The following is a 26,539-nucleotide window of genomic DNA, read 5'->3' as shown; positions in this document are numbered from 1 at the left end:
TAATATGGATTGTTGTTGATGTTGTTCAGTCGCTAAGTCATGTCCAACTCTTTGTGACCCCGTGGACTGCAGCCCGCCAGGCTCCTCTGTCCTCCACTATCTCTCCCTGAGTTTGCTCAAATTCATTGAACAAATGAATTCATTGTTCATTGAGTCGGTGACGCTATCTAACCATCTCATCCTCTGCCGCCCTCTTTTCCTTCTGCCTTCAATCTTTCCCAGCATCAGGGTCTTTTCCAATGAGTCAGCTCTTAGCATCAGGTGGCCAAATTATTGAAGCTGAAGCTTCAGCATCAGTCTTTCCAGTGAATATTCAGGGTTGATTTCCTTTAGGATTGACTGGTTTGATTTTACTGTCCAAGGGACTCAAGAGTCTTCTCCAGCAGTACAGTTGGAAAGCATAATTCTTCACCACTCAGCCTTCTTTATGGTCCAACTCTCACATCTATACATGACTACTGGAAAAACCATAGCTCTGACTATATGGACCTTTGTCAGCAAAGTGATGTCTCGGCTTTTTAAATGTGCTGTCTAGGTTTGTCATAGCTTTTCTTCCAAGGAGCAAGTGTCTTTTAACTTCATGGCTGCAGTCACAGTCTGCAGTGATTTTGAAGCCCAAGAAAATAAAATCTGTCACTGCTTCCACTTTTCCCCCTTCTATTTGCCATGAAGTGATGGGATTGGATGCCATGATGTTAGTTTTTTGAATGTTGAGTTTCAAGCCAGCTTTTTCACATACTAGACCTTATTAGATGCATAATTTGAAAACAGTTTCTCCCATTCTGTCTTCATTTATTCTTAATGTATCAAAGGAAACATCAGACGCGAAGAGGACGGGTGTGGAGACGGGCTGTGCATTGCTGCCCAGCCCCTTGCCCGGGAGCCCGGGCACTGAACTGGCCCTGGGGCCTGCCCCTTGCCGAGATGCAGGCTGAGCCAGCCCAGTCCTCCTGCTTCACTGTTCCCCACCCGCCCCAGGTCCCCATCTGGGGATGATGCTCCTCATTGGCCCCCCTGCAAATGAAAGATTCGAAAGGGCACGTGAAGAAGCCCCTGCATGCGTGGCTTCCCACAGCTTCCGCCCCCTGCAGACCTGCCAGCTGCCTGGCCCTCCAGGAGATGGACCTGAGGGTGGGGCGGCCTGGGAGAGGTGGGTTCTGATCGTGTCTGTCTGCTTGAGGAGTCTCCCAACTACATCTAAGCATTCCAAAAGTGCGGGTGCCACGCACCGTGCCTGCCTCCAAGGGGCCCACGGAACATAAGTGTGCCAGCTGAGAACATGCCACGACTGCTCATCGAGAGAGCCATGAGAGGGAAGGAAACCTCTTCATTAACCCAATTAAACTGATCCTCAGTTTCCCCTTTCGGCAAGTGGGACCGGTAGTAACTGCATCACAGTGTGGCACTGAGGACCAAATATCGGTAAAAACCTCTAAAATGCGAGTTAGCGTCACTTTAAGCTTGCCTGGGGGTCTGGACCTTGTTCTATGGGTGGGGGGAGGGCAGAGGGTCTTGAGGGCTTACGGAGAAAGAAGCTGCTTCATCAGATCCTCACCAGAAAGCCCCCGAAAGGGTGTCCTCAGACTCGGGGGTGGGGGGGCGGGGGGCCCTCCCCCGTCTCTGGGGCAGGGGCGTTAGAGCCCAGAGCCGCACCATCTGGGAAAGCGCGAGCCCCGTTTTATAAACCGAGGCCAGAGTCAGGATTGGCAGGGCTTGGCGCCGCTGGCAGAGTAGGCTCCAGTTGGCTGGTTTTGGGATTTTGTATCTGTTGTGCTCACACGCTCGGGAGGGACATATGTCTGCTAGGGGGATCCGTCTTGGAGCCAGTGCGCAGTCTTCCCAGGGGAGGGCCCATGGCTAGGGTGGGGGATGCTGCCGCGGGCGAATCCCGCCCCTGCGCAGGCCCCGCCCCCGCGCGGGTCACGCCCACTCCACGCCCCATGCGGCCTCGCCCCGCCCCCTGCGGCCCCTCCCCTGAGAGTGGGTCCCGCCCCTCCCCGCGGCCCCGCCCCTCGACCCGTCTCCTCGGCCCCGCCCCCCGAGAGAGGGTCCCGCCCCCTGAGCGCGGGCCCCGCCCTCCCCTCCCCTCCCCCACGGCCCCGCCCCCGACCCGCCCCCCGCGGCCCCTCCCGCGCCCCGGCCACATTCCTCCCGCCCGGCCTAGCGCTGCGCCTGGCGGGCGGCGGCGGGGCGGGCTCTGCCGGCCTGGGGCTCAGACTTGGGGCCGGGAGCGGCGGGGACCTGCGGGCGCTGGGCCGGGCGACCCGAGCTGGTCGCGTGGCTGGCAGGCCGGGCGCGGGCGGTCGGGTGTCGGCCCGGGTCCCGCGCGCCCGGCCCCGCCAGCTCCTGCCGCGGCCGCCATGTGGTGCCTGCACTGCAACTCGGAGCGGACGCAGTCGCTGCTGGAGCTGGAGCTTGACAGCGGGTGAGGACCGGGCCGGGAGGGTGTGAGTGAGCATGCGGGGCCCCGGGGGCCCGGGAACGCGGGGCGCGGTGAGCTCCTGCGCCCCCAGGACTGTCGGACGGGAGCCCGCGCGGGCGAGTGCCCTGGGGGACCGCTGGGAGTGGATGTCCGGTGCTGGCGGGGGGAGCGCGGCCAGCGGGCGTCTCTCCCGCGCCTGGCTGCAGGCCTGTTGCTGCCGGACCGGGGCCTGTGTCAGGCGGACCCCGGGGGGAGAGCGCGCGGGGCTGCGCAGGTGCGCTGGGGCACCTGGGCGTGCGCTGGGTGGGCTGGAGCCCGGAGGTGGGGTTCTGCGTGGCTCTGACTGAGCCCCGGGGTTGGGGGTGTCTGTCGACGTGTGTCTGGTGTGGTCAGGGATGGAGTCAGAGGGGATGAGTGTGTGTCCCAGAGACCATCCCTGATCTGCTCCCGGGGCCTGTGGGTGGGTGGCTGGCTGAGCATCTGCGGCCTGTGTTTACGGAGAGAGGGGGAGAGTGTGTGTGTGTGCTGGGAATATTGATTTCCTCGCACTGCCCGCCAGCACAGCTGCCCCCGAGCTGTCTGCAGGCCCCTCCGAGGAGCAGGGCTGGGGGGCGGAGGGGATTTGTTGACAAACGGTCCTGGCTTGTGTCAGGCCTCCTGGGAGGGGGGACCCACCTGCAGCCGTCTGATCTCTGAGTTCAGAAATTCTGCAGCTCCTGTCTGGCAGTTGCACTGAGAATGCACATATGTCCCCTTCCGCCCCCCGCGTCCCCCCCCCCCCCACCGCCAGTCCCGGGGCTGGAGGCCCCACGTGGGGTTGTGGGGGGTGCGGTTCCCAAGGACCCATCACTCCTTGCGTCTGGGGCGGAGGCCAGGCCGGCTGCAGCTGCAGGACCAGCTGTCTGGAGTCGGCGGCAGCAGAGTCCGAAAGGGGGCGGGGGGTCCGTGACGCTCACATCCCACACGTGCCGCTGCCGCACACAGCCGTCCGCCCCGCACTCGCGTGCATCCCTCTCCTCGTGGGACCACGGGCCAGCGGGCACAGCCGTCAGCACGGCTCAGAGTCATCGTCCTGAGCGCTCTGCCTGTCTGTGAGGACTTGTTCAGTCTCACCCTTCCTGCTGGGATGGCCACGCCACCTCTTCTGCATGTTTGCCGGTCCTGCGTCCCTTCTCACCGGCAGGCCCTCCCCACAGCCCCGTCTGAATCTTCCAGCTGCAGGGAGGCCCGCTGGGGCCCGTTTGCGGTCAGAGCTGGTGACGAGCAGCTGCTCCTCGGGCCTCCGCGCAGGTGGGGCCCATTTGCCGCTGAGTGCCTGGGGGGAGGGTGGGAGAGGGTCAGCTCTGCCCTGGCCTGGGGAGGCTTAGCCAGCTTGTCCCCGACCCAGAATCCTTCCCGGTGGCCCAGAGGGGACCCAGCAGGCTCCAGAGGCCTCGGGACACCCCCAGTGTGTAACAGGTCCAAGACCACCCGTCCTGGAATGGCCGCACACACCCCCGCCCCCGGCCAGCAGCACGCCGGGAACCTGTCCTGGGCGCTCTGTGGTCTAAGCCTCTCCCGCCCTCCCTTTCTACATGGACACAGTGAGGCTGGGGGGCCGGGGTCCTGACCAGAGTCTTCCAGGGCGAGCCCAGAGTAAAACCCACGTGTTCTGCTGGCGGCCTGCGCAGGGTCCCTGCCCACCCCGCCGCTGTCCTCGGGCCTTCGCTCAGGGAAGTCGGACTCTGAGCTGGTTGTGCTAATATTTACACAGCTCTGGCTCAGAAACACGGACAGGACTGCCGGCTGCACAGTCAAATGGGGTAAGGGCTGCACAAATAGGTCTTTCTCAAGGAGTTTGGACTGGGCCCTGGGAGCTCCGGGCGTATGCATGTGCAAGTGTTACCTGGCTGGGCTCTATGGAACGTGGGATCGCGGTTGGCCCGGCAAATTCGTGAGTCCAGGGCAGCTCAGGGCATCAGGAAAGAGGGGCTCTCAGGGAGGCAGACAGACTTGATGGCAAACCCCAGCTCAGCTCTGTGAGGTCACGCAAGTTTTCATACCCCGTGAGCCTCAGTTTCCCCAGCCGTGACAGGAGATGGTGCCGCTGCTTCACGGAGGGGCCCAAGGCCCTCCCAGTGGGTCTGGGAGCCCTCGCTGGGCTGGCCTCCGTCAGACGCATGGTCAACCGGGTCAACACTCGGCTCTTCCCACCACCCGGGACCCGGTGGGTTTTCTTCCTTCCTCTTTTGTAAATTTCCTCTGCATTGTGATGACGTGTGGAAAATCTGCCTGGTAATAAGCCCAGAGGCAGGGCAACCACTCAGGGGTCATGGACTTGGAGGCAGCCTGGGTCCCCTTGACTCTGTGTGTGTGTGTGTGTCTGTGCAGAGGCTGTTGAGTGGGATTGGTCATTGGTCCTCAAAAGCAAAGGGTAACGAGTTTAAAGGTCATTGCGGCTCTTGAAGAATTCATTGGTCTGGCCTTAGAGTGTCTGGCTATTCCCACCGCGTGAGGGGAAGGTGGCGGTAATCATGGGGGAGGGCGTGGCGTGGTGCCTTCTGGCTGCAGTGGCTGCACCTGAGTTGAATGTGTGCCCCCCAAGCCCGGGGCCAGAGCTTGTGCATGGCATCAACCACGTGCTGGGCATGGCGATCCTCCAAACACGAGGCACCTGTGGACGCACACGCTCCCAGGCCCCGAGGGGGCTTGTTCTCCGGAGAGACGTGTGCAGCCTCAGGGGCGGCCACGTTGCATTTCCTGTGTTCCTTTATTCACTCACCAAACCGTTACCGAGACCTGCCTCTGCCAGGCCCCAGGCTCGGCACAGGGGGACAGACGACTCGTGTGGAGCCATGTGGCCCAGCGCCCGGCCTCCCGGTTGCACAGAACCTGACTCTTCCTAGCCACCTGGCTTCAGGCGTGTCGCCTCCCTTCTGAGCCTTGATTGTTGCATCCGTGAGATGGGGCTTGTGCAGCTTGGCCTGGTAGCAGCCCTCCGCCCCGTCGCCACTTGCTCCCCTCTGCTTGGTCTCCTGCTGGTGTCTGGGGTGAAGGCTGGTCTCTGGAGTCTGCACTGGGGCGGAACCACCTAGGTGCTGTCTTTGTTGTTGCTGTCAGTCGCTCAGTCACGTCTGACTCTTTGCAACCCCATGGACCACAGCACACCAGGCTTCCCTGTCCTTCGCTGCCTCCCGGAGTTTGCTCAAATTCACGTCCATTGAGTCAGTGATGCTGTCCAACTATCTCATCCCCTGTCACCCGCTTCTCCTCCTGCTTTCTATCTTTCCCAGCATCAGGGTCTTTTCCAGTGAGTGGGCTCTTCTCAACAGGTGGCTGACGTATTGGAGCTGCAGCATCAGTCTTTCCAATGAATATTCAGGGTTGATTTCCCTTAGGATTGACTGGTTTGGTCTTGTTGCAGTCCAAGGGACTCTTGAGAGTCTTTTCCAGCACCGCAGTTTGAAAGTATCAATTCTTTGGTGCTCATCCTTTCTTATGGTCCAACTCTCACATCCATACATGACTACTGGAGGAAACCACAGCTCTGGCTATATGGACCTTTGTGGGCAAAGTGATGTCTCTGCTTTTTAATACACTGTCTAGGTTGGTCATAGCTTTCCTTCCAAGGAGCAAGTGTCTTTTAATTTCATGGCTGCAGTCACCGTCTGCCGTGATTTTGGAGCCCATGGAAATAAAATCTGCCACTGCTTCTACTTCTCCCCCTTCTGTTTGCCATAAAGTGATGACTCTAATAGCTTTTAATGCCTTTTTCGTACTTGGCTGGAGCTTCTCTGCTCCTTGATGGAAAGGACTGTTCTTTCCGTCTTATTTCCTTGGTTTGCAGCTTCCTGACATGGAGATCGTTCATTGTGAGCTTCGGGCCCAGGTGTGGAGCCACAGCCAGGGTCCCCTCCCTCCGTGTATAGATGGGGAAGCTATGACGGCTTTGTTTTTTCCTCTTTGCTCAAAGGTTGTTATAATAATAATAAAAACGATAGCAACAGTTGCCGTTGGGTGAACTCAGTGAAGGACTTAGTTCTCAAAGCAGTTTTTGAGAAAGAGCATCTTCTGTGCCCCTTTCTCAGTTAGGGGAGGGTTACATGACTTGCCCCGGTCACCAGCCAGTGAGTCCAGCAGCTGAGATGTGGTCTCCGCCTGCCTGACTCCAAGGTCTGCGCTCTTCACAGCCAGGCTGTGACTCCTCCGGGACTCAGTAATCTTAACAGAACAAGTCACATGGCCAATGGAACCTTTCCTGTGTTTCCCGCAGCACCCAACAGGAGTCTGTTCTGCAGTAGCCCCTGCTGTGGGGATTCCCAAGGCCTTCCCGAATGTGCCAGCTGGCTGGCAGGCAGATAACAAACTCCGTCCATCCTCCTGGTGTCTTGCCGGACACCGCAGACCCCGGAGCTGCTTCCCAGACACTCCAGCAGGACGCCGGCTGGACGCGGCCCCCTGCCCCCACGACTTGCTGCTCTCTGTGGGAAGCACACTTGCCCCAGGCCAGTCTCGCTGTGGCGTGGAGTCTCGGGGACAGAGGCCGACTGTCCCCTGACGTGCCGAGGGGTCGGTGGAAACACAGCCGGCCTCCGGGTGGCGAGGAAGCCCAGGGCCACAGGCTTCGACGTCACTGGGGAACACACGTGCGTGTGGGCTGCTGGCTTCCATCCTGTGGGAGGAGACAAGGGCCAGTAAGAAAGCTGGAGACTGAACAAGCGCCAGCAGGGAGCCTCCTGGTTTGGGTTCCCCGGAACGGCCCGTGGTCCGGGCAGCGTGGGTGTCTGTCTGCTTGCCAACATGAGCACTTCCTCCCGGGGCCCATCCCTGTCTCTGGCTGGGAGGCTTGGTGGTGTGAGAACTGGACGCATCTGTCCGAGGGAAACCTTGAAAACGGTGCCTTACTGTATCACAGTAAGAGCGCAGTAAGTGTGAGCTACGGCCGCAGTCAGGGCCATTCTTGACCCTGACTATCTCAGAGAAGGGCGCCTCCCTGGGAGCCCGGGCATCGGGCATCGCGTCACATCCCCTTTCTGGGCCTGGGTGTCCCTCTCTGTGGGTGAAGAGCCGCAGGGCCCGGGGGTCGTTTGTTGAGGGAGGGACTTGGGGCCGGCAGCTAGGAGGCGGATGCTGTAGACTCTCTGATCGCGGGCACGTTCCTTAGCCTTGCCGTGCCTCAGTTTCCCCATTTGTAAAAGGTGGGTGACGGGAGGCACTCCTCAGATGAGTTAGTCTGCATGGAGTGCTTCAACACCGTGGAAACACGTGGTGGACAGTCACCTCCAGGTCTTTGCAGAGCCGGGGGCTCCAGGACGCTGTTCCCAGCCGGGAGCGGGTGGCCCCCCCTTTGGCGGCTCATGGTGCATGGTGGCATTGACCGGGGGGCCCCGAGGGCAGCCTGGGTGAGAGGAGGCACCCAGTCGTGGGCTCTGGCGTATGTGCTCGTCCCGCTTGCAGCTGAGGGTCGCACCTCCCACGCAGGCTAGACCATGTTGTGTCCAGGGCCTCAGCAGAGCTAGGGTGACGTCGGCCACGGGATGGCGAAGTGGCCCCTCACGACTGGGCACACCCCCGCCGGTGCCCAGGACTTGCAGGCAGGAAGGGGACCCTCACCTGGCTCTGGTGGGTCTGGAATTGACAGAGGTTTGAGCCACACTTGAAACCGGCTACAGGATAAAAAGGACCGTGTCTGACGTTTGGGCGGCCTTTGAACCTTGCACACACCTGGCCTCTCTGACCCTCTAAGACCCTTGTGAGGTGGCTGGTATAAGTCCCATTTTACAGACGAGGAGACTGAGGTGAGAAGAATGAAAATCACGTAGTCAGGCTTTGCGCTGCGTACACCTGGTCTTCTGGTTAGTGTATATCTTCCTCCCTCCCTGACGTGGTTGGGGGAGACGGGGCTTGAGCGCTCCACAGTGGGGAGGGGGGAGACACAGGAAGCGGGGAGTGGGCGAGGAGTGGACCCGCCACCCGGGGCTCGGACGCCGCGGCGGGCTCTCCCAGCCGCCGCGTGGGGACGCGCAGAGCCCACTTTGCAGAGCGGACGCGGCGCCCTCGGAGCTCTGGCCAGTGGCCGTGTGTCTCAGGAGCGTGTTTGCCACGCCACGAGGTCACCTGGGGGTGAGAAGTGTCCTCCGGATCCCCGGGGCCGTGGGAGCGGGGGCGCTGGGCGGTGCCGGCTGGTAGCCTGCGATCAGGAAAGGCCACCTGCTCCCTGGTCTTGCTTCCCCGTGTAGACCCCGGTCAGGCCCGGGACTGTCCCAGCCGGGCGGGCGGCGTGGGGGGAGGAAGTGGCCGGGAAGTGCCTTTTCCTGCGCCGAGCGCCCGGGGCAGGCTCAGCCGTGCAGACCCAGGCGCTCTGTGCCCTCTGGCCCTCAACTTTCTCAGAGTCATAAATTAAACGTGCTGGGTCTGTTACTTTTGTTCCCCCTCACTCAGTAAAAATGGCCAAGTGGCCCAGGAAGTTAGATGACGGGCCTTGATGTGGACAGCAGATTCCTAGCACTGTTTTAAACTCTCTGCCATGGAAACGCCCCAAGCATCCGCGAAGGGCGTGATGGCCCCCACGGGCGCTTTTCCTTCCTCGCCCCTGGGTTAGGCAGATCCCAGACGCCATGTGGATGTTACCTCGAGGTCCTGTCCTGTGGTCAGCCTCGTCTCTGGCGGCGGAGCTGGGGACCCAGAGCCCCAGCCGGCGTCCCCGCCCTGGGGCCCGAGTGACGCCCACCCCACGGGGCAGAGCAGGCCCTCCCGTCAGGCTCCCCATCCCCACGGGGCCCTGGCTGCTGCCCCTCACTCTCCTGCACCCCCGTCTGCCCCCAGACACACGGGCCCCTCCTCCCGCCGGTCCCTGGGTGGCCTGACCCCCGGCCTCCAAGCGCGCTCTGTCTGGCGTGGGAGACAGGGCTCCCCCCGGCCCTGCCTGGGCGGCCTCGGTCCCTTCTGTCTGTCCTTCCTGCAGCTCCGGCCCTGGCGCCTGGGTCTGTCCCCCTCCCCACACTGCCCACCCCAGAGGCGGGGGTCAGCCCGGACCCCACACGTGTGTGTACATGACCGCTTTCCCGGCAGTGTCTCGGCCTGGCAGGCAGTGGGGGTTCTGGCTCTTACGCACATGTTCTTGCCCCTGCCCCCACGCCCAGCATGGGGCTGGGCACACACCGGGCGCCTGACCGAATCCAGCCAGAGAGCCGCCTGGTCAGCGCCCCGCTCCGCTCCTCAGGTCGTACGCTCGGACGCCTGTCTCTGAGCAGAGGCTTGCGAGGGCCTCTGGGAGTTGCCGTTGGCCTCACGGGGGCCGTGTGAACTGCACGGCACCCCCGTCTCACGGCTGAGAAGCGGAGGCACAGAGGGGCCCAGCCGCCTGCCCCAGGGCGTGCAGCCCCTGCCTGCCAGGCACGCCAGACGGGCAGGGCTCTGAGCTGGTGTGGGAGGTCCAGGGGCAGCGTCCTGAGCCCCCAGGCCCTTGCCACAGGGGCCACATGTGGAGGAGGGGGGCCCGTCGGCCACGCCGCAGATTCAGGTCCTGAGAGGCAGGCGGGAGGGATCAGGGTCAGACAAGGCAGGTGCCCCCCAGGAAGAGACGGTGGAGGCGGGGGCGTCAAGCGCCGTGACCGGGGCGGCGGCCAGTGCTTGGTCAGTTACATCCCCTCGGTGCCTCAGTTTCTCCATCAAGTAAATGGGCAGGGCCCCTGCCTCGGGAGGGTGTTGCCTCCAGCTCTGAGCGCGAGCGCTCTCTGGCTCCCGGCCCCCAGAGGATGATGACAGGGTGTCCACACTGTCCCGCCCCGGGGTGTTGGACGGGAGGCAGGTGTACGGGAACCCCGAGCGTCATGCTCGCCTGTGCTGAGATCCCAAGGCTGCCCTCCAGGGGGACAGACGTGTGCCTCCCGGGGTCAGCGGGCTCCCAAGGCCTCTTGCGGGCGATGCCCCCTCCACTGTGGGCACCCAGCGTCCCGGGAGGCCGTGGACACCTCCAGAGGCCACAGCACATGGGGGACAGGGCCCTGTCGGGGGGGTGGGCGCTGGCCCCCCCACAACCGTGACAAAGATTTTAAGTCGGCAAGGACCTGGAGGATTTGCGGGTTTACAGGGCTTTGTGGGTGGGGGGCTGGTCAGGCAGCTTCGGGGCCCCATCTGGGTGGGACAGCAGCGCTGGGCCGACAGCGTCCCAGGCCCCGAGCAGGCCCCACGCCCAATCCCGGCCGACAGGGTGGGCCGCTGGCGGGAGGCCTGTGTGGCGGGGCCTCCTCTCTGCCCGCCCGCTCTCCCGAAGCCCGTCTCCCCAGCCGGTGCCTCCTCCCTGCCCTGTCGGGCGTCCCTGGGGCCCGGCCCGGCCCTGTCTGCTGGAGTCTGCCACAGAGAGCTGCTTTCTTTAAGTCCCTTTTGCGCGTATGGAAATAACTAGAGGCCTCTGTATTTAATTTGGCTCAGCCAGGAAGATTTTTGGCCGTGCGTGTATGTGTGTATGTGTTCGGAAAAATCTTTCCAAGTGTGCCCTGGCGTCGGAAGCCCGAGTCCTCCTGAGGCAAACAGTGAGAACCAACAAGGGCTGCCCTGGCTTGGCTGTGGGGGCGAGGGTCTTGGCAGAGGGCGGGTGGGAAGCAGTGGCCAGTGAGACACACGGACGGGGAGGGGCAATGCCGTCTGCACTTGAGACGCGGCGAGGGGAGCGGCAGTCCCAGTGCTCAGGTGAGCCGAGGGCGGGCTGAGAGGACGGAGCTCTGTGCCTGACGCTGGGGGCCCTGGCTCCCCAACATGCCGAGGCTGGTCCTGGCCTGGACTCCACGTGTCCCCGTCTCTTTCTGGCCTCGACAGAACCTCACAGGCTGTCTGCTGAGCCCTCGTGTCCCATGTGCAGAGCTGAAACAGCGCCCCGCGCTCACCTGGGTGCTTGCAGTTGGCACGGCAGGTCCTCACTGGGTCCCCACGCGCCTGCTGGGTGGTGGCGAGACCGATGTCCATTGCTTCGAGGAGGCCGTGGATGCCCAGAGCGGGGAGACCACCTGCCTGGGGTCACTCAGCCCAGCAGTGGGGCAGCTGGAGTTCGACCCTGTCTGGCCTCCCCCCTGAGCCCGGCCCCACGCTCCCTGCGGGCGCTTCGTGAGCTGCAAAGCAGCATTCCCCACACGGAGGGGTGAAGGGGGCTGTCCTGGGTGGGCGCACCCCAGGGTGTCACCTGGGCGTCCTGGTTCGGATGGACACTTTAGGACTTGCCTCGTAGCTCAGTCGGTAAAGAATCTGCCTGCAATGCAGGAGACCAGGGTTCAATCCCTGGATCGGGAAGATCCCCTAGAGAAGGGAATGGCAACCCACTCCAGTATTCTTGCCTGGAGAATCCCATGGACAGAGGAGCCTGGCGGGCTACAGTCCATGGAGTCGCAAAGAGTCGGACACGACTGAGTAACTAAACCACCACTCTCCGCGTGAAACGGAGGAGGGAGAACGTCTGGTGAGTGGAAGCTCGGTGGCCACGACGACCACGGGATCACGGTCATCATCCGTGTGATGGCGCCACGTCGGGGGGACCCTCAAAAATCCAACTGTCGGAGGGGGAGGCAGAACAGAAGGCAGGGCCGTGCGTGAAGCCGTGGGAATTCCAGGGCCCTGCCCCCGGGGACTTGGTGTTCTAAGTCAGGCTCCCTGAGGACAGCCGGTCCCGGGGCTGCAGGCCTGACTTCTCTCTGAGTTGGTCATGAGTTCTGGTCCTCGGCAAGCCTGTGGAGCAGACGCGGCCAGCAGGAGGGTGGTGTAAGGCCCGGAGCCCGTGGGTGTGGTCGGGCTGCAGAGAGCGGTGGGGACTGTGACCAGTGAAGAGCAGAGCCCCTGTGGGCGTGGCCGTCTCCATGCGGGGACATGCGCCCACTGGGCCTGACCCTCGGGGGCCCGTCTGGAGCTCTGTGCTGAGACCCTGTGAGCCCCCTCATGGGGACCCCCATCCCCCCGAGAGCTCTGCGTTCTCATCGGCCCATGAGGAGACGCCGGGTGGGCGCCAGGCCTCCGGGGCTGACGCCAGGGTCCCAGATGGCTGGGCCCCACCCTCGTCTCTGTCCCGGCCCAGATGGTGCTGGGGAGGATAAAGGGCTTTCTCACAGCCCGTCTCTGCGCTTGGCTGCGGGGCTGGCGTCAGAGGCCCGGCTCTCCCAGGATGCAGGCCTGGCCCCTGGCCTGCTGCTCGGCCCCCTGGCGTGTGGGGTGAGAGCCCCAGGCCGAGCGGGGCCCCCCGGGACTGATGGTGACGCCGTGTGCGTAGCACCGCGCCAGCAGAGGCCCAGGCCAGCCTTGACGGCTGGCTGTGTGCGCCAGCCCCCACCCAGAGCCCCGGGGCTCCCCCGCCAGCTGGCATCTGGCCCGCCTGAACGCGCACGTTTGCCGCCCGCCCGTGAAGGGAGTTGGCTTGCACCTCCCGTCGGGGCCACCGTTGGTGCCGGCCCGCAGGCCTCCCAGGGCCGGGCAGAGGGGGCCCACGGGAGCCACGCCAGGGTGTCCCCGCGGCGGCTTTGTGACTCGAGGCCTGGAGAACAGTGTTCTGGGAGCAGAACAAGCGTCTGTCCCTCTGAGAAACATGCCAGGCCCGCAGCCGTCTGGGGCGGCAGGAGGCGAGCGCAGCAGGCCCCATGCTGGCCGCGCCTGCCGGCTGGAACCCAGGGGTACCTGTCTGCCCGCCGGGCCCTGTGCAGGGTGAGCAGGGAGGGAGTGAGCCTGGCTGCAGGCGAGGGCGAGGTGGCCTGGGTGCCATGCCAGGGGGGGGGGCGGAGAGGGGGGCCCGCCCAAGGATCCTAGAGGGCGGGTGTTCGGGGTCCCAGGCCCTGCCCCGCGAGGGAGGGTGGGAGTGTCCCGGGACCAGCTCCGGACCCCACCGGCCTGTGGGCCTCGTCCTTCGCGTCTCGGCGTGCGCTGAGCACATGGATGGGTCCATCGAGCCCCCAGTCACAGGCAACAGCGCTCCTGCAGCATCGCCGTTCACTCATGCAGCGAGGGCTCTCTGAGCTCCCCAAGCCCTGGCCCCAGCCCCGGGGGCCTGAGCAAGGGGTGTGCACCCTCCCTCCCACACTGGAGCCGGCTCTCCGAGGCGGAGACACGGCAGAACAGGCCTTCAGGCTCCCAGCCCACAGTGCAGAGCCGGGGGCGGCGGTGGAGGCGCCGGGAGATGGTGTGGTGGCCGCAGGACCCGCTTCCCCGCCCCTCCTGCCAGGGTGACCCTCACGCCCCATGCTGGCTACGCTCTTAACCCTGGGCCCCGCCGCGCTGGACCCGACTGCAGCCTCTCGGGGCTGACCTCTGACCCTCCGGCCGTCCGGGCTATTTTGATGGGAGTGACTCAACGCGGAGCTGCGGGGAGGTCCGGTCTGGCTCCAGCAGGCGGGCAGACAGACCTTCTTTATGTTTGGAGCGAGGCCCGTGCCAGAGACACTGGACCCGCCCCCTCCCCAGGGGCCGGAAGGGTGACTTGGAAACAGGCTGGCAGGCCAGGGCGAGGGCCTGGCAGCCCAGCAGACGCGCGTTCCTTCCCTCTGGCCATGCGCTGGAGAGAACAGGCCTGTCTGAGGAAGGGCGCGGCCCCGGCCCCCTGGAGGGGTTCCCGGCCGTCTGCAGGGCTCCTCACCCTGGTGCCCTGTCCCCTGATCTATGCCCTGCGATGGCAAAGCTGAGGCTCGGGCAGGGGGCTGGACCCCCCACGCAGACTCTCACCCGCTCACATTGGGACTCCGTGTGGTGGTGAATGCCCTATGGGCCCCTGGGACCCAGGGCAGCCCCCCACACCCCACAGCGCTGGCATCCCAACAGCGCACTTCTCCCGGTGGGCTCGCGACCCGTCTCACCAGCAGCAGCTGACCAACAGGGAGATGCTGGATGCTGGTGCAGGGAGCAGGGCTCTAAAAATAGCCTCCCGCTCAGAGGAGTCCATTGTTCCGAGTCCTGGATTTTTATACACGTATGCAAGCCGCTCCCGGAGGCCTCTGCGCCCATAATTAGCGCTGGTGCTACCGCCCAGGAGGCAGAGTGGGGCTGGACCTCGTCCCCAGCAGGACAGGCCTCAGGGTAGCGGGGGTCAAGGCCGCCGTCCTTGCCCCGGAGGGGATGGGGCAGTCAGGCCAGGGAGCTGTGCCCACGTGGCAGGGAAGGCAGTGGCCGGACTGCCGGCTGTTGGTGGGGGGGGTGGGGGGGGGCCTTCCGTTCCCCCCCCCAACCCCCACCCTCAGCCCCGCCCTCCTCCTCCCCGCCCTCCTCCTAGCCACGCCCCACCCTCAGCCACGCCCTCCTCCCAGCCACGCCCTGCCCTCCTTCCAGCTCCGCCCCTCCTTCCAGCCCCACCCCTCCTCCCCCCCCCCGCCCCCGCCCTCAGCCACGCCCTCCTCCTCCCCTGACCTCACCAACCAGCGTCCCCCTCCCACCAGCACCCCCCATTCTTGGCCTTCCCAGCTACGCAGTGGCCTCTGCACCCCCAGCCCCCCAGGGTGTCTTCTAGGACCCGAGGACAGGCATGGGCATCTCCCTGCTCCGGCCTGTCACTGGCCCGCCAGCCGCTTTCCCCATCCCCCGTCACAGCCAGCGCAGGCCCCTTGTCACCAAGGGTCGCTGAGGGTCGCTGCAAGGAAGGATGGAGGTGCCTTTGCAGAACACCACTGCCGTCCTCCCCGACCACCACCCCAGGTGCACCCGGGACCCTTCCCCAGCCTTGCCCCGGCGCAGGGGTCCAGCGCCCCCTCCCTGTCGAGCCTTGTGGGGTCCGCAGCCCTCGGGTTCCTGCAGCCCCAGGCATGGACCACCGGCCCTGTGCCCACGGTGGGCCCCGCCTCCGCTGCTCAGCCTCGAGAAACGGGGGCCCTGAGCTGAGAAAAGCCCTCTGTCACCGCCCGGGGTCCCTCCTGGGTCCAGACAGCGGGCGCCTGCCTTCCAGGGAGCTTCCCACCTCGGGCGCTGGGGCCTGGGCTCTGCTCGCCGGCCTGCAGTGCCCGGCGCGTCTCTGTTACTGCCCTTGATACCGTTGATGTAGCGTCCCCCGCGTCTCCAGCCCCGACCTGGCTGTGTCACAGAGCTGGCTTCAGTGGACGTTCACGGACCGGAGTGGCCAGCCCGGGGAGAGGGGCTGTCGGGGGGCTCCTGGGGAGGTCAGGTCTTCCCGCGGGCTCCCGGGTTTCTTGTCTACATCGTGGTCCCTGTGCAGCCCGCCGCCCGCGTCTGTGGTTTGGTGAATAAGACTTTCCGGGTCCTGAGAAAATCTCTAGAGAGGGCAGAGCTGGCGCGCTCTTCAATCACTCTCCTCTTTAAACGCTTTGTTTGTTCATCACTCTTGGCTGTCCTGGGTCTCGGTTGCAGTGCCCAGCGTCCGTGGTGGTGCCGTTTCTTGCAGATCATGGGCTGTTGCAGCAGGACCCTGGCCGGGCCCACGTTTGGAGGCCGAGCACTCGCTGCATGCACAGCCCTGGGGTGGTGAGGACCATTCGCTGGTGTGAAACCGGGCTCAGGCCGGGGGGCAGCATGCCTCGGGGGGTCTTGGACCGTGGCTGAGGCTCTGCGCCCTCGGCATCGGTGAAGCAGGCCCGGCCCCGGCGCCCGCGGGACAGGCAGGTGGGTGTCCACCCAGGGCTGGCAGCCACCACTCAGCTCAGCGATGGATGCCACCCAGGAATATGTTATCCACTCATTTTATCAAAGACAAGCCAGAAATCGGGATGAACGAACATTCTTGGTGGCTAGTTCTAACGTAAGAACGAAGAGGACGACAGTGACCACTGCTCTGTGTAGACCCAATGGAGCCACGTGGGCAGGACTCGGGGGTGGGCGTCCAGGGGCGAGACTGGGGGGCGGCGGGCGGGGAGGGGGCTGGCCGGGTCACTGGGATTCCAGGCGGCCCACAAGTCACGACTGGCCAGGATTCCTTTAGAAGTCCAGTTTCTGGGGTCAAAGTGCGGGCTGACCCTTTGAATTCCAGGGATCTCCTGACGCAGGCAGGAATCCGCTGCTGAATCTCCCGGGAGAGTCTGGGGACCAGCCCGGGTTGGGGGCCACGTGTCCAAGACCCTCTGCCGGTACCTCGAGTCTGCCCGCTGGGCACCCCGAGGGAGGGCTGGCAGTGCCCAGCCAGAGGGTCCTTGTCCTTCTAGAGCCTGAACGTTATGGTGGGGAGGTAGAAAAGCTTCCGGCTTGCCTTTAAAAGCCCTGTTTCTAGACAATCCTCAGTCATGTTTGCGGGTCTTCATGTGGGTTTTCTGCACAGAGGTCGTAACTTGGGGCGGGTTCCAGTCTCTGTGGCTCCGAAACCCCACCATCCCCTGACCCAGGGCCGAGACCGTCTCCCGTAAGTCCCTGCCCGCCCAGCCTGGGTCCCGCTGCACAGACCTGGGGTCCGTGTGGCAGACAGCGCAGCCCTCGGGAGCCTGGGCCCTTCTAACACGGCTCAAGCGGCTGGGAGCATACGTGCCTCCGGGTGCCCGACACTGCTGTGTCTGGGTTCCCAGACCTCGCGGCACCAACGTTCCCGCAGATGGCGGCGTGGCGCTGCAGAGGTGCAGCCGGGAGGGTGGCGGGGGGCTGGGGCTCCCTGAGACTCGGATGGCCTTGGAGCAGAGAGCTGGAGGAGGTGAGGGCGAGCCAGGTGGCTGTCTGGGAAGACCCCAGCAGAGCGGAAGCACGTGCAAAGGCCCTGTGGTGGGAGCGCATTAGGGTGTGAGGGGCCGTCCTGCAGAGCCTTCCAGGTCACTGGGAGGACTTGGCTCTGAGCCCCGGGAGGGGCAGCCGACAAGGGACCCGGTCCAAGCTGTGTCTCGACGGGTCCCAGCTGCTGAATGGGGGAGGCGGGGGTGTGGTGCGAGGGCCGGAGGAGCCGACTGGGAGGCTGTGGCTGGAACCCAGCGACAAGGCAGGGGCTGCCTGGGCCAGACTGGCCCCGAAGTGGCGAGGTGGGGGGGGGGCGGGGGGGGCAGGCCGAGCGGTCCGATGCTGGCGCTCTCGAGGGTGGCAGAGCCTGCTCTGCTGACGGGTGACGCGCGGAGTGTGAGCAAGACGGTTGCCAGGAGCGGCCATCAGGTTATTGACTGGAGCAGCTGGAAGGACAGAGTTGCTGTCAGCCGAGACGGGGCGGCTGGCGGGGGTGGGGGGCCCACATTCCAGGGGTCCACCGGGCAGCAGAGAGGGCGTGCCCGAGGCCGGACACGGGTTCATTCAGCTCCTCTCTGATCACTGTGTATCCCCATTAAAGCCGACTGGGGACCTGGGTGAAAGCCAGACCCTCCCGACCCCCACCCAGCCCTCAGGGCAGCCTCGACTGTCCCCTCCCTCGGCTTGGAGACAGTGCTCCTCGCTGCCCGAGCAGAAATCACGTTGGGTGTTCAAGTGGCTGTTTGGACAGCTGTGGCTCCAGCCTCCCCCAGTCCCTCAGCAGTGCCTGGAGGCCCTGAGCACTCACCGGAGGCCCTCGCTGCCTCGGCGTCCACCCATCCTGACGTCCTTCTACCCGACCTGCCCACCAGGGGAGGTGCCCAGCATCTCCCTGAGGACAGGAGGTCCCCAGCTCCTCACCCCAGGAGGGCCAGGCCTCAGTGTCCCCTGGGGCCCGTCAGTCCCTTCTGTGGCCAGCCAGGCGTCCATCCTAAGGACCACTGAGCAGCTGCGGTCCCGGCCGTGATGCTTGGGGCCTCCCTGGAGGCGGGTGTGGATGACCGGCGCAGGAGCAGCCTCCCGGGTCCCCGAGGAAGGCCGCTCCGCCCCTCCTTGCTGGCACACCAGGTCTGTGTCCCTTCACGCACTCATCTCTCCCTTCAGATCCAGCCCCCTGTGTCCTTGTCTGCCGATGCTCGGGGCCAGGCCAGCCCTCGGGGAGGCCAGCTGCCTCCAGGTCCAGGCACGTCTTGCAGAGTCAGAAGCCTGGGAGGGTGACCTGCACTTGAATCCTGGCTGTGGTCCTAGCTCTGCAACCGTGGGCGCACCCCGAACCCCGAGTCTCCCTTCTCCCATCAGCAGAGGGCGGGGGAGCCAGGCCTTCTCCGTGGGGTCACGGCAGGGATTATATACACAGACTTAGCTTGTGTTGCGGCACTCTGGGTGACTGTATGTGGGTCATGACCCACCACAAGCCAGCTCAGTCCCTGAAGACTGGTTTTCCAGACCCCGCGGGAATGCCTGCACTCCCCGAGGCAGCCCCCCACCCCGCCAGGCGCTGAGCTGCTGACGCTGTGCCTCCTGAAGCCACGCTACGTTCACCCCATCTCTGCTCCTGTGGCCGCTCAATGGGGGACACGGACACCAGTCCCTCCCCACCCTCCCCTCCCCTTCAGACCCTGGTCTGTCTGCATCTGTCACCCAGAACCTAGCGCACAGCCTGACCCATCCCCTCCCCGTCCTGGGCGATAGACCTCTGCTAATGTGACCACAGAGCCTCAGGAGCCCCCGTGGAGAGTGGGAAGGGAGAGCTTGTAAAGGCTGCTGTTGACTCTGGCTTGAACCTCCCTTTCCCAGAATCAGAAACCCTGAACAGAGCGTGGCAGAGGCATGAGGGAGCGCGTGTGTCTGGGAGGCTTTGTTGCTCGGGCCTGGGCACTCTGCCGGGAGTCTGGAGGCGGCTCTGGTGTGGACGTCTGACCACAGGCAGGCCTGCAGATGGCTCTCCCTCCGCGTGGGGCTGGCCCTCTCAGAAGACAGTGGCGTTTCCAGATGATGTGACCACTGCTGGCGCCACGCACCCCAGGCTGGCTGATGTCATGACCACACACGACCCCAGGACGCCGGGCCCTGGACCCCAGCCCTGCCCCCAGGGGCACACACTTCCTCCGTGCTGGCAGGTGGCAGGTGCACTCGACGGGGGTCTGATCCCCTGCACCCGTGACCCGGCGACTCAGCTTCAGCACCCCACGCTCCTCGTCTGCGGAAGGGACAGTGGCCCAGCGTGCCCTGGTCCCAGGGGTGGCGGTTCGGTTACAGGCCATGTAGGTTAATCACCCAGCTCAGCGCCTATATACCCCGAGGGTTTACAGGCAGAGTTGCTGTGTGTGTGTGTGTGTGTGCGAGCTGTTCAAGCCCAGGGGGTGTGAGTGTGGGCTCTGATCTCACTCGTGAGCTGCGTATCCTCGGGGCAGGCCAGCCTCTCTATGCCCGTGAGGTGTGTCGGCGGTCGCGGGAACTAAACAGCCCTGACTCTGTAAACGTTGTTATTTCTGTCATCGGCAACATCAGTGCTACGGGTGAGCAGCGGGTCCCTGCTTCTGCCCACAGCCTCCTCAGACTGGCGTTTTTCTTAGGAAAAGTCATCCATGACCTCACAGGCCATAATTAGAGACGTCCGCGTGGCCACGGGCCCCCTGCCTGACTCACTCACCAGCTGGAGTGGGGATGTGGCATCTCAGCCTTGGAGCCGGGCCCCTTCCGGGGACCACCCCCCTGCCCGTCAGCCCTTCAGAAGCATTTACAGCTCCGGCCATGGGTGGTGTCCGCAGAAGGAGGCCCGTCCAGCAGTCAGGGCGGGTGACTCTGGCCTGAGGATTGGCCCCCCTCCCCCTCCCACCTCTCACTGCTGGGACCTGCAGTCAGGGCCCTCTCGGTCAGAGAAGAACTGGAGACTGCACTTAGAAAGCGCTTTCCACGAGCCGAGGGCTTTCTGAAGGCTGTCTCCGTGTACTGACTGTACAGACGTCACTCCGTCAGGGGCAGGGGTCCTTCTGCCCACCTCTGACAGGCGTCTGCCCTGCTGCGGCTTCCACACCTCCAGGGACAGGCAGTTCAGCCACGCGAGAGCATCCTTTCTCGAGCCGGGCAACGCGGGTCTAAGTTCCGTCCCCAGAGCCGTCCGCCCTGTCCTCTGCCCGTGAGCCCGACAGAGGCTTGGCCGCCGGCCTCAGATGTCTCTGGCCACGCGCTCCAGCCCTCGGTGGGAGGCGGCCTCGTGTTGCCGTTGGTGTTGGCACAAGCCCCCAGCCGCCGACCATCGTGGTCCTGCGGGAGGCGGTGCTCGCCGGCCTGCAGGAGCGAGTCAGGGACGGATCAGTGCTGACTACCCAGGCTCACGGGAGAAGGTGGGGGCGAGCGCCTCAGCCTTCGGAACCCACCTGGAGCTCCGGACGGTCTTTCCCTGTGAGCCGAAACCTGCGGTGGACGGCAGGGCCGGGGCTGTTCCGGCTTCTCACTCCACATCACTGACTGGCTTCGCAGCCTGTGTTAAACTTGCATCAGCCGGAAAGGTCCCCCCACTCTTTTTCACAAGAACTTCCATCAGGCCAGATCTTCCCCCCTCTTAACATTTTTTCCATTATATTGATGTGTAATTTATGTAAATCAGACTCTTGTTGACAGGCATATAGATTACTTCCAAGTTTTTACAATCAGATATAACACAGCAGTGGAATTCCTTGCACGCGCCTCTGCGTATTGGCCTTGCTTCCTTTTGTGAGAATCTCTGGGAAAGGGAGGCCGGATCAGGAGCATCTGCCCAGAGTGCTGGCCGTACCCCTGACTCTCACGGAACGCCCAGGGAACTCTGAATGGTTGGCAAACGGCAGCGGTGTGCACAGGGCCCGCCCGTCCCTCGATCTGCGCGTGGTCCAGGGTCTGCACGTGATCTCAAATCCCCGTGTGCAGCTGAGGGCCGACTCTGGAGTGTCCAATCCTGGCCGACAGACAGAAGCTTCCCCGAGAGGGGGTTCCTGGGTGGCGGGAGGTGGAGCCCCCGCTGGGCGAGCACCGTGGTGAGGAAGAGGTGTTCGGGGCTGCTGGGGGCTGGGCCAGTGGCCTGTGTCCCTGGGGCAGGCCGCCCTGGGCATCCAGAGCTGAGGGCTGGCCAGGACAGAAGGGCCTGAGTCATTGCCTCTGTGGATTCAGCTCCAGCATCTGCAGGGTTGCAGTTTGATGACCAGGTCTAGCTGGTGTCCTGAAAAATTGAGACCAGTGTGCTTGTCAGCGCCCGGAGTTACCCCCGTAAACGCGTCTTTGTGCTCACCAGGGCTCTGGCTCGGATTAGGGAGACCCCCTTGGGGTCTAGCATGTCGCTTCTCTTCAGGACCAGGAAGGAGGGATGTTCTCTGGCTCAGGATGGTGCATGCTCTGCTTGCTTCTATCCAGTTGCTCACTGGAGGACGGTGTGTTGTGCTGGTCGCAGTAGTGTGGCCTGGCCATTTCTCATCAGGTTTGAGGTTTCGATTTTCGGGGTATGCAGAGGCTGCCACGTCACACAACTCAAGTGGCCACTGTTCACGTAGAGTTGGCAGGACTTGGGGGCGAATAGAGGGCACGGGCGCCACGGAGTGGACGTAGGGGAGGGACTGGCTGGTGACTCGGCTCAGGACTCTGGCTCGGCCTCCGCAAGATGACGGGGACCATCGCGGGTTAGGTGTGGGGCAGGCGGGCTGTGCATTGGGGGTGGCGCACATCAGAAGCCCGTCTCTGGGTCTGGCGGGCCTCCCGGGCGGCGCACGTCAGAAGCCCCGCTCTGGGTCTGGCAGGCCTCACTGGGAGCGGCACACCTCAGAAGCCCCACTCCGGGCTCTGTTGGTCTGATGTGCGTGTTGGCACTTGGGGAGCGTACCCAGTGAAGCAGCCAAGTGCCCTGTGCGCCCACAGAGCCTGGGCACCGATGTGGGCGGCAGGTGGCACAGGGAAACCCAGGGAACGCGTAACGTCACAGGTGTGTCGCCGCTGCGAAAGCAGAGTGAGGGGTGAGGAATGCCATGGGGAGGGAGTGGCGGGGGCCTCCTTGGAAGGTGGCATTGAGCAAAGACCCCAGGGAGGTGAAGGCGTGGAGCGGGCTGAGATGTAAGACACGGGAACAGCCAGTGCAAAGGCCCCGAGGCAGGGGAGTGCCTGCCGCTTTGAGAAGAGCGGAGCATCCCTGCGGGCCGGGCCCCAGTGAGGCTGGAGCAGCGTGAGCGAGCGGAGGGGGGCCATGGCGAGGTCAGGCCTGGAGGGCGGTGTCTCCACACTCAGTGTGACGGGAGGGGGCATTGGTGTGCCCCCTCCTTTGTTGGGATTGGTCTGGCTGCTGTGGGAGGAGGAGAGGCAGAGGGGCTGGGTGAGAGTCCAGGGACCTGCCCTGGCGGCCCTGAGGTGCTGAGAGGCAGGTGGGTGGGTGTGTCTGGGAGGTTGGGCTCACAGGTGCCTGCCACGCGTCCATTTGGCCCTGACGGAGGCCTGGCCCTCTCCCCGGAGCACCTTCTGGAACCTGCTGGCCTGAGACAGTCAGGAGCTGGGTCACGGACCGAGCAGGAACCCTGGGCTGGCTCAGCCCCAAAGGCCCCATGCATCTGTGGCAGATTGGATCTGGAGCGGGGGCTCCAGCCTCGTTCGGCAGGGATGCCACGTGTATGCGGCGCCCATGAGCCCAGCCAGACAGGAAGCCCGTGCCCTGCGCAGGGTCCAGGAGCGGCCGCCTGCCCCTCCCTCCTCAGCGCCCGCTGCCCCAAACAGGCCACAGGGGGCGGGAGGAAAGCCCCTCCACCTATGCAGATTGCTCCTAGACGGAGTGAGTGCAGGCTGGGGAAGGGGCTGAGTCCCTTCCCCTTCTTTGTCAGCGGGGTGTCCCAGCCCCCGCCCCCAGCAGGAGCCAGCCATGAGAAAAGGGCCTTCCCGCCCGGCCCTGCACAGCCCCTGCCCGCCACCTCCGTGGCTTCTGCAGCCTCGGGGCTCAGGGACCATTTAAAATCCTGGCGAGCTGAGCCCTGGCTGCTTCGCTGCGAGGACATGGTTGCATTTGCCGCTAACCCTCTTCTTGGGAGACAGAGTGGCCCTGATGGAAGGGTGTCCAGTGGGGGCGCGTGGGGAGTGGTCCTGGGGTCTCTGGGAGGGGGGTAGGTGGAGTCTGCCGTCAGCCACGTGCACTCAGGGGACCCATCGCCTGGGGCCCCCCAGGCTTCTGCCCCCGCCCCTCCCGCCGTCCGTCCAGGGCTGTCTCGGGGTGCCCACGGCCCCCACCCCACACGGGCCCACGAGGCCCCGAGGAAGCTGCTGCCCGTGGCTGCCGGGCAGCAGGGGTGCTGGGCCTGTGGCCAGGCCTTGGGCAAGCAAGAGCCCCTAACTCACGGCCACATCGGGGCTGGCACCCAAGGCTCTTCCCCAGGAGACGACCCTCATCACCCTCCACTGCTGGGCTGCAGGCTTTGCCGTAGGAAACCCACCGAACGTCCCCGCGGGCCAGAGCGGAAGGCCGGCGCTATTCTTAGATGGCCGGACAGCACGTGCCGGCTTGGCAGCAGGCTGGAGAGGCGCCCCGGGCACCGGTGCCTGCAGCTGGGCTGCGCTGGCCCCTCCCCCAGGAGGCAGCCAATGGCCTCACGTTCCACGCCAGGCAGCAGGGCCCCGCCTAGGGCCTGGGACCACGCAGGGCAGAGCTGGGCGGGTGGGCCGGGCACAGGCTGCTGACTGCATTGCTGTGAAGATGGGACCCTGGAGGAAGGACCACCCACAGCCTGTGGGGCTCTGTGCCCTTCCCGAGGGACCGCCAGGCTGGCCCCAGGGATCCTAGGATGCCCTGCGGGCCGGGAGTGGCCGGCATCACTGGAGAGGCTGCCGGAAGGCCCTGGAACCTTGGTGAGTGTGGGGTGAGTAACCACCCCCACTCTGTGCCCTCACCGGGCACTTGGAAAGTTGAGGGGTGCGCACAGGCCCGGGGACCAGGGCAGTTGGCGGGGGGAGCCCCCCGTCCTGGCCTCTAATCCCGACTCACGCACGCTCTACCTGCGTGACCTCGGGAAGAGCCGGCACCGCGCGGGCGTCAGTCTGCTCTCCCAGAGACGGAGTGAAGACTCTGTCCTCACAGACTGGCTTTAAGAGTTCGAGAAGACGTGTCCGCCTCCAGGCCGGTGGTCACCAGCAGCACAGACAGGGCGGGCGGCTTCAGCACTTTCTTCCCTGTGGTTCATGAGCGTGATGCTGAGAGCGGGGGACAGGGCGGCCCTGTCTGTGTGTGTGCCCTAATCTTGGATCAGGCCCCCGTGACCTCATTTTACCTCCATCACTGTCCTCAAAGCCTATCTCCAGATACGCGCTCTGAGCGGTTAGGGCTTGAAGCTTGCAGATGTTGGTGGGGAGGGACAAGCTCAGCCCATCACAGACGCCCCGCACAACGCCTGCCCGCGCGGGCATGCAGCGGGCAGTCACTCTGTTCAAAAAGGAAACAGAGGACTTAATCCTGGCAGTGGGAGCGCCGGAGCGAGGGGGTGGGACCCGTGAGCCGTCAGTGAGCGTCCCTGGCCACAGCCTGCTCCGTGGGGGCCCATCGTGGGGGTCGGCGGAAGGGGAGCAGGCCCGTCGGGGCGGGGTGTCGGCTGTTGGGAGGTGGGGGGGGGGGCGCTGTCCAGCAAAAGCAGGGCCTCCGCGAGGGGAGGGGAGCCTTAGGGAGGGCGGAGCAGCGGGTGGCGTGGGCCCCGGGGGTCCACCCAGGGGAGGGCGGGGTGTGGGCGGGACGCCTGCCTGCGGGGCCCAGGGCTGCGGTCTCCCCCTCACCTCCGGCCTGTGCTCTCTCCGCAGCGTTGAGGGCGAGGCCCCCAGCAGCGAGACCGGCACGTCGCTGGACAGCCCCTCCGCCTACCACCAGGGGCCCTTGGTGCCCGGCTCGGGCCTGAGCCCGGAGCCCTACGAGCACGCGCCGGGCGGCGCCTATGGACTCTACGCGGGGCCGCCCGGGCAGCAGCAGCGCGCGCGGAGGCCCCGGCTGCAGCACTCGACGTCCATCCTGCGCAAGCAGGCCGAGGAGGAGGCCATCAAGCGCTCGCGGTCCCTCTCCGAGAGCTATGAGCTCTCCTCAGACCTGCAGGACAAGCAGGTGAGCCGCGGGCCGCGCGGGGACGGGGCGGGGTGGGGTGGAGTAGGGCGGGGCGAGGGGCGGGGGCGGGGGCGAGCAGGGCGGGGCGGGGATCCGCCGAGCATTCAAGCCTGGGCGCCAGGCAGGAGCCGTTCCCCACGATTGAGGCCTCGGCCTTAGCCCCCTGCCCTTGCGGTCTCCTCCGGACTCCCGGAGGAAGCGGAGGGAACGGGCAGACGTGGGGTGTTCTGTCTGGCCTTGACCTCTGCCCACTTCCTGCTCCCCCCCACCCCACCCCGCCCCGGGCCGTTGCTGGGCGTCAGGGCCTGACTCCGCCAGCGCACAGGTTGCACACAGTGGTGGCCCCTGAGGTTCCGGGGCCCAGGAGAGGCCTGGACATTTGGAGGTCTGCAGGAGGGGCCCTCGGGGGAGGGGGAGGTCAGTTCACAACAGAAGCAGCTCGTCCTCTGAACAGCAGGAAGGCCAGGCCGCTCATCCCACCCCTTGGTTTGCAGTTCCGTGTTCTGGGGGGACACTGTCTCCTTACAGGCTGTGCCTCCTCCCCAGGGTCTTGGCCCAGACCCCCCACGGGGTCGGCATCTGTGTGCACAGCGAGGGGTGTGCCTGGCCTGCCCTCTTGACCTCCTGTCCCCCCAGCCCCGTGGCGTTTGGCCCTGTGGTCAGGTCCACAACAGGAGCCTCTGTTCCGTTTTTCAGCTACACCCAGATCCAAAGTGGATCAGGACAGTTTATAGCAACAGACGTCTATAGCAAGGCCATTAAAATAGAAGAGAGAAAGGTTAAACGGAGGCCAGTGGAGGTAATAATAAGCCTCTCGTGGCCTTAGCATGACCACAGCTGTTCGTTTTTTCCCTCGCACGTTAGCCCAGTGCCAGCTGAATGCCAGACCCCATGCTGGTCGCTGGGGGGGTCACCGGGGGCCGGGGTGTGGCCACAGCCCTCGGGCGGACGCTGTGGTCCAGGAGACAGGTTAGCTGTGACGACACAGGTTGATTGTAGACCAGGGATGATACGAACCCCAAGAAGGAAGGAAGGGGAGGGAGGCCAGGTGCCTGTGGGAGGAGGCGGCTTGGCTGGGATGGGGGGAACCTTGCCAAGGCCCCTTGGAGCCAGGTAACCGAGGCCGAGGCCTTCCGAGAGAAGCTGACAGCAGGTGCAAAAGCCAGAGGCGGGCGAGCTTGCCGGAACGGGCGGCCAGGACGAGGTGGGGCCAGGGGGGTGACGCTGAGGGCCACCGAGCGTGCACCTCCCTGCGGAGCCTCCTGGCAGGTCGCAGGGAAAATAGAAACGGGGGTGCAGGGTGACGGTGCCTGGTTCCGTGAGGGCTTAGAGCCTGGAGGGCACAGAGCCGGTTTTAGTGGCAGGAGCCCAGTGCACGGCCTTGCAGTGGCCGC

The 26,539-nt window shown here is 64.7% G+C and overlaps 1 protein-coding gene across 8 annotated transcripts in view; it reads left to right on the top strand.

The window, feature by feature from the left end:
* The window catches only part of IQSEC1 (IQ motif and Sec7 domain ArfGEF 1), a 141,576-nt gene that overhangs the window by 85,459 nt on the left and 29,578 nt on the right, over window positions 1–26,539 (top strand). For 5 of the 8 annotated variants that reach the window (XM_043443446.1, XM_043443443.1, XM_043443448.1 and 2 more), the window contains one exon: window positions 24,851–25,145. In XM_043443446.1, the coding sequence (XP_043299381.1) occupies window positions 24,851–25,145 (295 nt within the window). Of the gene's footprint in view, window positions 1–2,149; window positions 2,426–24,850; window positions 25,146–26,539 lie in introns of those variants that run through there. The other 3 variants (XM_043443450.1, XM_043443445.1, XM_043443444.1) reach the window with 2 other exon arrangements.

This window comes from Cervus canadensis, chromosome 22 (assembly GCF_019320065.1).
Source record: "Cervus canadensis isolate Bull #8, Minnesota chromosome 22, ASM1932006v1, whole genome shotgun sequence".
Taxonomy (NCBI): domain Eukaryota; kingdom Metazoa; phylum Chordata; class Mammalia; order Artiodactyla; family Cervidae; genus Cervus; species Cervus canadensis.
Note: the sequence above shows the minus strand (reverse complement) of the source record. Positions and strands in the feature narration are given on the sequence as shown.